The 13965-nt window shown below is 35.6% G+C and overlaps 1 protein-coding gene across 1 annotated transcript; it reads right to left on the minus strand.

Annotated features, from left to right (window-relative positions):
- Positions 1–284: 284 nt before the first annotated feature.
- LOC131621371 (uncharacterized) lies at positions 285–1252 on the minus strand. The gene is made up of 2 exons (XM_058892411.1): positions 563–1252; positions 285–446 (listed from the first exon to the last, which is right to left on the minus strand). The coding sequence occupies exons 1-2, from the start codon at positions 1250–1252 to the stop codon at positions 285–287; spliced, it is 852 nt and encodes a 283-aa protein (XP_058748394.1).
- Positions 1253–13965: the final 12713 nt, after the last annotated feature.

The following is a 13965-nucleotide window of genomic DNA, read 5'->3' on the forward strand; positions in this document are numbered from 1 at the left end:
TCTACTTTTGTCATAGGGAAAATCAGAAGTGTAACTCCGATTCTATACCAGAAATATATTTTCGGTTAGTGCCCTGAAGCTGATAAAACAGAAACAGAACAGAAACAACAACATTAGAAAATAAAATTCATGTATTGAAATATTGTATTTTGACCAAACTACAAAAATGGTTATATTTCCACAGCATAATACATGAACAAGATGACATTTACGATAAAATGAGATCTAACCACGAAAATGATCCGAAAAACAAATCCACCAGAGGCACCCCTTTTGACTTTTCTTTATTTTTTTTCTATTTCCATTTTGTTCAACTTGTTGTAGTCTTGCATCCTTTCAATAAATTGGTCCGGCCAAGTCTCAGATGACATTGTGAAATGAATCGCCCATTCCAGTGATGTAGGTGGTATAGGGCATCCCAATTTCAAATACACTTGAACAAAATGCTGCGAATTTGAAACACACCCAACACATATGATATAATCATTGAGGTTTGCAGTTGGAGCAGTGCGCAGAGGGAAAAAATCTCCGAGAAACTGTATCTCGTAAGATTAATACACACCCTCTCATACGCACCTGCTATTAGATGACCCAGTTCAGAGAAACACATCCACTTTTCCTCCGGTGCAAATTCACTCACGCTTGGTACAAGAGCGTTATATATTTCTTCAACTTTCTCTTGATAGCGCCTATTGTAAACTTGTTTAATATTTGATGTATTTCCGGATCTTTTGCGCTTCAAGGTTGCAAGATTGTTCTTGGGCGGTACTAAGCTCAAATTCATGTCAAATACACATATCTTCTCATCCGGAAGAAGCCAACATGCAATTGGATGACCGACCAACTTTTGACTTAGATCATGGTTGTGTAAACCACATATCACATTAAATCTCCATTTGTTATTTGCCAAATGATAACCACACAACTTAAACGAGCATTTACATTTTCTTGAATCGTTATCGTCGAGTTTCAATTTTTGGATACGACAAATATATTTCCCATTCCTTTCGCATGTCAAAGTCACAAATGCATTTCTTCTAGACGTACTATTATCGGACCTTCCAATCACAACACCAAATCCTAGTTTCATTGTCTCTGTTCGAATCCAATGCAACATGTCGTCATGAAATTCAAACTCTTCTCCATTTTCAAAATGCTCACGAATATCTACCACCTTAGTTAATATAGGAGATACGAGAGGTGAAACAACTTGAGACACATTAAGTTTGAGAATGTTATCGGGATACACCATACCTAATGTAATAAACTATATAATCATCACTTCTGTTGGAAAATAAACAAAGACAGAAAACTGAAAATGTACTTCCAGTTTTGTTCAACTACAAACCGAAAATATAACTCCGGTTACCGCGTGACCTGTTTTTAAATTCAAAAACAACATAATGTATGGAATAAGAATTGAATAGAATAAACTTTACCTTAAATTCCACTTCCTTGAGCTCCTTTTGATATGATGAACCACAAAAAGAAGATTTAGAGTGAAAAAATGGATTGAGTAGGGAAGAGTTTTTTAGAGGTTTTATAGAATTTTCCTTCATTAGTGTAGTTTCCTTCAATGAAGAAACAACACTCAAAATATAAAGCATCGTAACCGGGAGCAATCAAAAGTATGGAAAAGATAATTAAATATTTTATTTTGATTTGGTGTGTAATAATTTTGTTTAAATATTTTATTTTGATAATTAAATATTTTATCTTCTTCATCTTCTTAACCTCATCTATATTTTTTCCCCTTTAATGTGTAGTTTTTTAGAAAAAAATATTTGATTAGATCTTCATTATATGTTGAAGTATGAGTGTTTAAAAATATAATTAACTGAATTTTATATTTAAACCAAACTCCATTACATCATAAAAAACTAAACCACTTAAATAATTAATGAACTGATATTTAAATTCAATTTAAAACCACTTCAGACCTAATTTCCTTTTATAAACTGATTTAATTATATAAATTAGTTTCTCATAAAAAATAAAAAATCAATTGAGAGTAAAGAGAAAATTTTAAAAATAAAAAATTATTATTATTTTTGAAAATTAAAAAGAAAAAAATTCTCAAAAATAATTTTTTTCATATTAAAAATAAAAATTTTGGAAAAAATAATATTTTTTCTAGAAAATATCAAAATTGAAAACTTGTTTTCCTGAAAATAAAAAAATTATAAAAAATATTTTTTTCTTCAGAAAATATATATTTTTTGAAAATATTTTTTTCTGATATAATTTTTTTTATGAAAATAAAAAATTGGTTTTAAAACAGTTCAAATATAAAATTGATTTAAAATTGCAAATTGATTATAAACTAGTTTATAAATATAAATTAATTATAAACTAATTTTAAACTGAATTGAAACTATTTTAATAATTAATTGAATTTCTATTGAAATGGTTAATACAAACTAAATCGAACTATAAATATAGATAGTTTGATTCAGTATATTTCATGAACCATGACACCTCTATGCGGAAGTATCTTAGTCCATATCATATTCACTCATTAAATAATATAGAATATGCAATAAATATAGCAAACGACATTTTATCCAATATAAAAAAAAGTATAATTTATGTGTGAATATCATATAGCTCCTATAATGTAAATTGTGCTTGAAAATATATCTCTAATCAAAATGAATATTAGCTACTGAAGAAGAATATTCTCGAGCAATCTTCTAAACTACATTGCATATATTTCAACTCAATATATGTATTTGAAGCAACTAACTCTATATTTCAACTCAATATATGGATTTGAAGCAACTAACTCTTTTATCTTGAGGCAATCAAGTGTAAATGATAAGTCATGTTTTTATCATTTTTAGTTGTTTAATACTATCGTTTTATTTAGACTTTTGTTTCGTGTTATTTCCGTTTTACTCAATTTTCTTTTTTTTTTATTATGTTTCAAGATTTAGAAGAGGACCGTTTTACTCAATTTTCTTTTTTTTTTATTATGTTTCAAGATTTAGAAGAGGACTAAAGGATCAAGGACACATACAAGTAAAAGAAAAGTTAAACTAGAACAATGCCTGGACGTCTCGGGAAGTTTGAGCAAGAAAACATAGAGTTTGACATGAGACAGAAGACATTATAATCAGCTCATGATAGGTATTACGGTCAGTCCATAATAGGCATTACAGTCGATATGACCTTATATATATATATATATATATATATATATATATATATATATATATATATATATATATATATATATATATATATATATATATATATATATATATATATATATATATATATATATATATATATATAATTTCTTAGTTTGCAAATTTGGCACAAAGCAGTGACTATTATGACCATGACCAACTCGTAGTGGACATTACAATCATAATGACTCTAGTGGCTCTTAGGTTTTCGCATTTCTGCTGTTTCATTTTTTTGGCTTTTCTAGATTTTGTTTGTTACACATGGATAAGTCATAGTCTAAACACGAATTATTGTCCATCATAAAGATATAGAAAATTTCTTTGCCAACCTCCCAACCTTCTAGTTCACCTCTGGTGAAAAACCCAAACTACCCCTGACTTCGGAAATGAACTTCCGAACTGCATGAAAAAGGTGTTTTCGGAAGTTCATCTCCGAAAGCGCCTTTTTTTTAAAAAAATTGTCTTATTTCGGAAGTTCATTTCCGAAACCACAATTTCGGAAATGAACATCCGAAATAAGACACGTTCTGCAGATTAAGCAGAACACCCCCCTCCCCCATTCATTTACCCTAATCCAACATCAAACAACACCAAAGGCGAAATTTTGTTAAAAGACTTCCAAGGCAACATCAAAGGCTCCAACAAGCTTCCTATACTACATTAAAAAGCACTCCAACCTCTTCAAGCGGTAAGCATTTTGAGTTTTAGATCTATGCTTAAAATTGATATTAGGGTGTTTACAAATAGGAAAATATGTATTAGGTTAGGTTGGTACTGGTATTTAGGATGTTTAGAATGTGTAGACATAGGTTTAAAGTTTGATTTTGGGGTCTGCCATTGTAGGTTGCAGAAAAGCTCTGCGCAGGGGTGTTTCGGAAGTTCATTTCCGAAAACACCTCCATCCCAGTTTCGGAAATGAACTTCCGAACTGTATCAGAAGTGCATTTTTTTTGTTTTTTCATTTGTCTCGCATATTAATCGATTTCGATTGTTTACAGGAACATGTCAGGCAACCAGCCAGCACGCATCAGACAGGGCAGGGAGTCCCAGACTGCGTCGGCTAGAAGCGAGCGGGCGGCGGCGCAGCTGGCGTCGACACGCGGGCGGGGCCGGGGACGCCGTGTGGACGTTCCACAGGACTTGGTGGAGAGTTCATCTACTTCAGACTCTAGGAGTAGGCTGGCTCGGGTATCTTCTTCCCGCCAGCGAGAGGAGGAGGATGAGGATGAGGAGGAGGAGGAGGTCATACCGGATGTTGACCCTCCAGTCGGGGAGGAGGAGGAGCAGGAGGAGCAGGAGGTGGATAGCTATCCGGGAGGGCCTTTTGACACTTCCCTGCTGATTCACTACCAGGATCACGTCGCTCGGCGGATCTGGGAGGGAGAGATATTTTTTTTAACTTATCCGTTTATTTGTCCCCCTTTTTTATAATTTTACCGTTTATTTCTTGCTTATTTGTTTTTTTTGTAACAGGAGAGAGAGCCATTGAAAATGGTGAACCACTCCAGGAAGATTTTCGGTCTGTTTAAACCAGCAGCTCAGTGGTTTAACGACCATGTGCGAGGTTCAGGGCTTAGCGGGCTCTGCATGACCGGGTACACCACCATCAACACCGGCATGCAGGGGGCATTTGTGGAGCGCTGGCACAAGGAGACGTCTTCTTTCCACTTGCCGGTGGGGGAGTTGACGATCACCTTGCATGACGTCCAGTGTCTTCTCCACCTGCCTATTAGGGGGCCGCTGTTGCACCACTCCAGGATCCAGAGGGTCGAGGCCATTGAGTGGATGATGCACTATTTGGGCCTGCCGCACGAGGTTGCTCACTTTGAGTGCGTCACGACTTGTGGGCCTCATGTCCGGTTCACTACACTGAGCATCTATTTTGAGTTCCACCTGGACGCGGCGGCCGAGGCCGAGCAGGAGGATAACGACCTATTCAGGGAGTACCACCGCGGCTGCGCTCTCCGGTGCTGGTACATGCATGTGGTAGGCGCTGCATGCTTTGTGGACAAGAGTGCCAGGTACGTCGACGTGGCCTACCTCCGCTATTTCATGGACCTGGATACCGTTCACCAGTGGAACTGGGAGTCAGCTACTCTGGCATATCTCTACCAGAAGCTGAATGAGGCCTCCAACTGGAGAACGAGGCAGTTGGTCAGATCCTGCACACTGCTTACGGTACGTTTTATTTTAATACATTATCGTATTTATTTATTTATATATGTTTCGTATTTAATTTTAATACATTATCTTGTTTCTGTTTCAGAGCTGGATCATCTCCTACTTCTCCCGCATCCACGGCTTTCACATCGATCCTGCGTACGTGGACGCCATGCCAGGGCCGCCAGATACGCTCTCCAGAGGGGGAACGATGCGGTGGGACCATACCGTCTGTACTTGGACCGCACGATGCACGACGACGTCACCTGGAGGCCGTTCGTCGACTACGCTCAGACTGTCCCCTTTGACGGCATTGCTCTATATTCAGGCTGGTTGGCATGCGGGACCGACATCATGGTTCGTTATCTCCCTGAGCGGTGCATGCGTCAGTTCGGACTCGTGCAGCGGATACCCAGGTCACCCTTTGAGGCTGCTCCCGACACTGTGACCCGAGTGCAGCTCACTGCCATATGGGAGCATTGGGAGGATCATGTGGTACCGCTGGAGTACCGTCTCACTCGGGTCACCCAGGACTGGCACAGTGAGGAGGGATACGTCACATGGTTCTACCGGGTGTCACATCCTCTTCTGAGACCCGACATTCCCGGCGCTCCTAGGCCAGCACACGAGGAGATCCTGGAGAACCAGCAGGCCGAGGATGATCACGCCATTGATCTCATGCCGATCTGCCAGCGGATATCGATGATTGGGCGGGACGCATTGGATCGAGGTATCGTGGAGCGGGGCGGTCCAGAGGCAGTCGCGGTGATGGAGATGATCGTCCTTGATGCGGACCGTGCGGCGACATACACGCGGCAGAGGAGGTCTCAGGGCGAGAGGTTTAGGCACACCCAGTAGTGGTCGGGTTTATATATTTTTTGTTATCGGATTGTATCTTTAGCACACTATTTTTATTTTTTTCGGTTTGTATATATTATTTTCATCGGATTAGTATTTTTTTTTGTTTATTTATCATATTAGTATTTTCAGTTTATCTATTGCTTATTTTATTTGGCGTTTGCGTTTAATTAAAATGCGAGACTGTTATGAAAAAACATAAAAAAAAACACAGTTTCTGCATAATTCGGAAGTTCATTTCCGAAGACACCCCCCATGAGGTGTTTTCGGAAGTTCATCTCCGAAGACACCCCCCATGGGGTGTTTTCGGAGATGCACTTCCGAATTAAGGAAATTTTTTAAAATAAAAAAGCGCTTCGGAAGTTCATTTCCGAAGCAGGGGTATTTTGGGATTTTCGCTGGGGTGACCCCCATAGGGAGGTGGCCAAAGAAAAAACCAAGATATAAGGCTATACAATCACATATAAACTTGAGTTGAAACTCTCTTAGACTACTACATTATGCACATTTTTTATTTCTCTACATTTTTTTTTAATTGGAAAAACAGGCAAGCATTGAGGTATCTTACTTTCTTTAGTTAATTCAAATTCTATTTGTGTTATTTTTCTATTAGCTTATTTATACTTACTTTAATTTACGAAAATGTTTATATTCATGATTATGCTTGTGTTTTCTATATCCATGAGTGAGTAGTTTCACTTAGATTTATGGTCATGAGAATTGTCCAAAAGACGGGCATCATGTTAAGCAATTAGTCTCAAAACTCTATTTATAAAACTCTGTTTTATAATCTATTTTTTAGGCGCTTAGTGAATGCTTCTACGAAAATAGAGGCAACTTCAGATATCAATCGATGGACTGAAAGGTGAAAGTTTATATCCTAACCTAAAATCCCGACAAGTAGGTCGACATGTGAAAAATAGTTTAGACCTATGAAAATAGTTTAACGAGTCTTGTTGCTTAACAAGACCATGAAAATAGGTGGGTTCAACAACTTAGGATACAATTGTATACTTTAAAAGAAGATACATTTTATGATTTTGATTAATTCTTTGAAAATCAAAATTTTCTAAAATAGAATAATTTGGCATTGCGTTATATTATATGGTCTGTGTGAAAGATTAAAATCAAGATCCTAAGTCTAGTCTTTTATTAATTTCTATAAAAAAATTATCAACTCATCTAAAATATATCTTTTTAGCTAATCATTATTGAACAATATCTCGGTACTCAATTAGTCCTAGTGGAATAAAAATCTTTTTATTATTCTAATATATATTGTGCGCTTGCGCCATATCAGTAAACACGTCAATTATAATCAATATAGTTTGGAATTCTCAAGATCCTAACAACTAGGACTAGAGAATTCTACCGATGGACCAATTTGTACATGTTATGCAATAAGTTATCTACTCCTTTGTTATACCCCAAAATTTGCCCACATATTTTTCAAGAAAACTCCAATCTGAAAATTAAGGGTCTCATATAATCATGGATTTTTATTTCAACAAATATCCTGACATATGAAATACTTAGTTTTTAGAATTTTTCTTATACAGTAATTTGGCTTGCAGTTGAATTTATTCTTACGCAAACACCAAATACTGTGTATTACTTCACACATGCTATTTATTTACAGATAAATAGTACTGACACAATTGGTACAGAGTTAAATCTTTTTGCAGGCGCAGAATCAGGAAACTCAGACTGTACTGGTAACAAGTAGATTATTATTATCTTTTGTTTCCCACTAATTTTTGTACTATATTCCATTATTTGCAAAAATCTTTTCAAATCTCTTTTTCAAAAATCAAATCTCTCCTTTTTCCAACACTATCATACACTTTCTTTCAAATCTTACCTCTACTCAAATTTTCCTTTTGTACGGAATCACATCATTCCCCAACGTCTCTTTCCTTCTTTCCATTCTATAAATACCTCTCATTTTCTTCCATAAAATATCACATCAAATTCCAACTCATCTTTCAAATTCCTATCTCATATCTATTTTCTCTTCTTCCCTGACAAGAATGGCAAAGTGGATAGAGACACTGTTTCTTACAGTCATCACCATTGCTACGGTGATCATGACTTTCTTCTGCCTGCATAGTCCTGAAGAGTGTGGACCTGCAATGGTTGCACTCCCAATCATCTACATGTTATTGTTCATAGCATGGGTCATTAATCGTCATTCTTAAAATTTGCCGTATTTCTTATTTCTTAAATGTACCGTTTATTCGTCGTACTGTTCAATATAGTATGTGATATTTGTACTGTCAGTATTAAATGTTGTACTATTTGTCATAATATTGCTTAATTACTAAGATAATATTTTGTGTGTTTTCTGCCAGTCAAATATTCCTATTTCTGTGCATTAAATGATTTTCAGGGTTATTATCGGTAATTTTGCCGCATACCGTAAATATTAGTTATTTATTATGTCTGTGTTTTTCTAACAAGTCATGTAAATAAACTTTCATTTTTTACATAAAACAAAAACAAAAAACAACAAAAAAGAAAATTAACTTTGACTGTTGATTTTTCACTCTAACTGCTACATCAATACCTGAACAGTCAGTTGACAGCCAAACTGCTGGCGGTACAATTCTCAGTGTTTTGTACCATCAATCAAATCAATCTTTCACAATTCAAAATTCCAAGATTTTTGTTCTAGAAGTCTTCTGAATATCACGCGATTAGCAGAGACTCAACACTGCGCAAAAATCAGGTACGCTTAACTGTCTCCTACATAAACAGTCCCTGACTAGGGTTTTTTCTTGTTTTTACAGGAGCAACAAGTTTTTGAGAGCTCAAATGGATTTCATACACATCCATATATCTCAAAGTACCATCATACAAAATTTCAAACTTCAATTCACTCAGACGCACCGTCAGCAGCTCAAACAGTCAACAAACGACCCGTTTGACCAAAAAAGTCAACAGACAGTCAAAAATGAAATTTTTTGTCAAAGTCCATATTTTGTCAAAGGATTCATCATTTGATCATTGGATGATCATAATTCATCAAGGAAAGATCAAAAATCAACAAAACCCTAAGATTCAAAATTAGGGTTTTTGCCTGAAAAGTCAACTCAACTTTGACTGATCATAACTCTCTCATCCTTCATCCAAAAAATTCAAACCAAAGCTTGTTTTGAAGGAAATTCAATTATCTTTCAAATGCCATTGATCCCATGGTCATTGGATTCACCATTTGAAAAATATGATCAAAGACATTACAGGTCATTTTCAAAGTCAACAAAAAGACACTTTTTTCAAAAGGACACACAAGGAGCTTCAAAAATCATTTTGACATGAGACCAAAGGCATTGGTTAGAGGACTCTTTGAGGTTTCCAAAAAGTGCAAGATCTCCTTCATATGACAAAAATTGAAGGATTTACACCTTGTTGAAGTTGGCTAAATTTTGGGAAAATACATGAAATCAACATTGATCAAAATGGCATTTTTTCCAAATGGGGCCAAGTTTTCAGCATTCAAACATCATTTCCATGATGATATGGGCCTCCCACGACCAAGACTAAGCCCATACCTTTTTTTATCCATTTTTGCATGATTTTATCTTATTTTAAGATTAAAATTAAAAGGAAAATGCATGGATAAATGGTAGCTTACAATTCAAGCATGACTCACCCCAAAGAATCTTCATCTTTCTGCAGAGAAGTAAAGGGCAAGGCAGGTGCATTGAAGGCAAGGTGACTTGGTCAAGAATTCAAGCTTTTTTAATATTAAAGAATGCAAGATTTCAACAAAGGCAACTAGCTACATATTAGCTTCAATTCTAAGCACACATGGCTTATAAATAAGCTATCTTAGTTCAGCAACAAGAGAGAGACAAGTTCAGAAGCAAAGCTAAGCATAACACCTTTGTAATCACTTGAAAAAATTCAAAGAAAACTCAAATTCGAATTTGTAATTTCTGCTCATTTCAATACAAACTAAGCATTCATACACCTTCCTTGAACATCACTGAAACTATCTCAATCAATTACAAGCCTTGAAGCTCACTGAATCGAGCTACACAGGTCAAAAATTGTTCAAACTAAAATCAATTCGTATCTGGCTATTCACACATGTTTAACAAGATGTAGACATACTATTGAGTTTGGTTTGAGGTGTAGATCATTTCTGGAGCTTTAATTAAGTTTTAGATGCGTATACACGAAACCACCATTTTAGGGTTCTTCATCCCAAAATTAGGGTTTTCTAAATTAGGCAAAATTACAGGTTCTGAATAGTACCATTGAGTTCGCATGAACAATACGAACTCAACCATACCATCGCGCCAATTTATACTCACGTTTGCTTGTATTCGCTATTATTACCAGGTGTAAAAAATTGGGTTTTTTACACCACCTGCAAATGAACGGTGTAAAAACCCATCTGAAGGTTGAAGATGATGCGTGGCGCCCTCTGATTCGCTGGGAGGCGCGCGCGTGTTTTTTTAAACTGACTTGGAATTCAGTGTTTTGCAGGTGTTCCACGTGCTATGGTCCCTCACCATCTGGGCCTTCTGATCCATCCATCAACTCATCCAACGCCTCAGAACACGCACGCATATCATACTCCCTCATTTAATTTCCATACAGGATCAGTATCCTTTTATTTTCTATTTTATTTTCTATTTTGTTTTAATTTCTTTGTTAAATTAAAAATAGTTTTAAAAATCCAAAAAATACACAAAAAATATTTTTATACTTCTAAAATAATATATTATTTTCTGAAATAAAAATATTTTATTTTTCTTCAAAATTTCAATATTTTACATAATTAATTAGTATATATTTATATATTGGCTTTTTAATTATTCTAACCAATCAAAAAATCATAAAAAAAATTGTTCTTTGTGTTAAATATTGTTTATATATTATAAACTAATTTTGTACATATTTTGAATAATTTTCTTTTTAAGTTTTAATTATTTGTATAATTATTTGTATAATTATGTATTAATTAGCTTAATCAATTTCCAATCAATTTCAAAAATTCCAAAAAAATTAGTTTTGTTTTAAAATTAATTAACAAATATTTTGTACATATTTTAAACTTAATTTCTAGGTTTAAATCTATTTTCATCCTTTTTCTTCATTTTAATTTAATTAATCATGCATTAATTATAATTAAAACCAATCATAAAAATTCCAAAAACATGCCTTTTATTTTTCTTGCAATTTAAAATTCCTAGATAAATGTATAGGATGTCAAATTCATGTAAATAGGCTAGTTTACGTTTCCTGCACAATCGATGTAATAGCGTAGATTTACTTTCCGCACTTTACATTTCCGCATTTTAATTTCCAGCACATATAAACTGCGTGTATGTCAAAGATAAAATTGAACCGTTAGATCACTAACTTCAAAGATAAATATCTGAATCCAATCACAATCACACTTGCACCTCTTAAGGTAATCCCTTCTCATTCCTTTCAAAATCAAAGTCAAAATTCCACTGTTTTGAGTACAAAATCGAACCTTGCTTTTACATCCGGTGAAAGGATAGATTTTTAAAGGAAAATAGGATAAAGACCTTACAACTCAGGGTAGACCTCCTAGTTTGCTTGCTCAAATCAAAACAAACAAAATTCTCATACACTGTTGATTTTTCAAAACTTTCAAAAAAAGACAATACTTTGTATACATCCAAACACGGGTTATTACAAAGTTAACGTTCTTTTCAAAACATCTTTCGAAAGATAAACAAGCATTTTGTATACATCCACACACGGATCATTACAAAATTCAATTTACAAAAGTATTTGAAACCACATATGAGCAATTTCAGAGCAATTGAAAAGTGATCGAAAAACAAGTGAGCTAAGCAAACTTAAGAGCCCATGGATAACCATAGATACAAAGGGTGCTAACACCTTCCCTTTGTATAACCTACCCCCTTACCCAGAATTTCTTAAAGGTCTTTTTTCTGTTTCTTTTATAAACCTTTCCTTAATTGGATAAAATAAAAGGTCGGTGGCGACTCTGTGAATTTTCAAAAAAATGCGAAAGCATTAAGCGACAAAAAAGAGTCAGTTCACGTATCTCTACAGATCAGAGGTATGGCCCGGTATTAAAAAAATCGGAGGTCCACATCCTTGCATGCTTAGATTGGTTTATAATAATTGAATGACAAGGAACACCTCTTATCCAGGTGCCAGGGTCATAGGGGGCTATTTTATGGCTTGCCTTTAACTACTCCTTAGAGGAGTCTTAAAGGAGCTAAATCTTACAAAGATATATAAGATACCTTCGATGCCTCCATTTTGCCTCGTCAGCCATGTCTCTAGTTCGCCAAATTCAGACACTGGGCGTCTGGCGCTGACCATGTTTACCGCTGCTGGAGGAACTTCAGAGATCTGGATTTTCTGGAGTTTCATCCTGAGGTCTTCAGTGGCCTCACTGTTTTCTTCCTTCGATGCTTCAGTTATTTCTGTCTTGGAAGATTCTTCAACGTCAGTGTTGAAGACTATGTCACCATTTAGGCTTTCAGTAGCCTGCTTTCCATTGAACATTGTTTTAGTTTCCACAACTTCAACTTCAGATGCCTCCACCATGTTGATATCTTCTACCTCACAGAGGCTGGCGTTAGCAATGTTCAGGGGATTGGTATCGACCCTCATATGACTCTTGGTCTTGTCAGCAAACTTCAACCTTCCATCATTGAGAGCATTTTGAATTAGATCCCTGAAAAGGAAACATTGAGAAGTTTTATGGCCTAAAAACCCATGATATTTACAAAAACCTCTTTTCTTCCGTTGTTCCAACGGGGGAATTTTGGAATTTGGAGGTAGTATCATTTGGCCATCTTTTACCAATAAATCAAATATTTCATCACACTTGGTAATGTCGAATGTATAAGTTTTCTTAGGGAACCTATCATTCTTATCGTTTTCTACTGGGTTTTTTCCATTCGCGGGATTTAGCAATTTACAGGCATAAGGTGGCGCTTCTTTCAACTCAGCCAAGTCTATTTCGACTTCTTCAGGACTATATGAGTTGTTGAAAGACTCATCATCAGCGTCCTCGGCTTCGACGTACGCTACTCTTTCCTTCTTATAACTTTTATTCTCCCTAACTTTTTCTGCCTTCAGGCGTTCGACTTGTCGAACCCTGTCTGCTAGTTGGGCCATGTCCCTAAGGTATTGGGTATCTAGTTTCTTTCTTATTGAATAATCTAGACCACCTGCAGCCATTTCGACAAGTTCATGCTCTGGGACTGTTGTAAAACACCTTGATTTCAACAGACGGGACCTATTCAAATAGTCATCAATTGTTTCTGTGAATTTTCTTTTAACACTGGCCAATTCTTTCAAACTTATCTTAGTTTGACCCATATAGAATTGCTCATGGAAAAGCCTTTCTAAGTATGCCCATGCATCTATCGAATTTGGTGGCAAAGTGGTAAACCAAATGAAGGCATTCTTTGTCAGCGAACTAGGGAAATATTTGATCCTTAAATCCTCGTTTCCTGCTAAGTCTCCTGCTTCTGTCAAATATCTAGCAATATGTTCCACCGTTGACTCATTAGTTTCGCCTGAAAATTTTGTAAATTTGGGTACCTTAGTGCCCCTAGGCAATTCTGCCTGCATGATATAATCTGATATAGGGGATGTATAATTTGGACGTCTAAGTCCAGTACTAAGGCCATTATTGGCCATAACCCTCTCTATCATGGCAGTTAAGTTATTTTCTGTAGCCAGATTCTCTCTTCTGACTCTTTGGACAACCTCATCTGGGTGTTCG

This window comes from Vicia villosa, unplaced genomic scaffold, assembly GCF_029867415.1.
Source record: "Vicia villosa cultivar HV-30 ecotype Madison, WI unplaced genomic scaffold, Vvil1.0 ctg.000004F_1_1_1, whole genome shotgun sequence".
Lineage (NCBI taxonomy): Eukaryota > Viridiplantae > Streptophyta > Magnoliopsida > Fabales > Fabaceae > Vicia > Vicia villosa.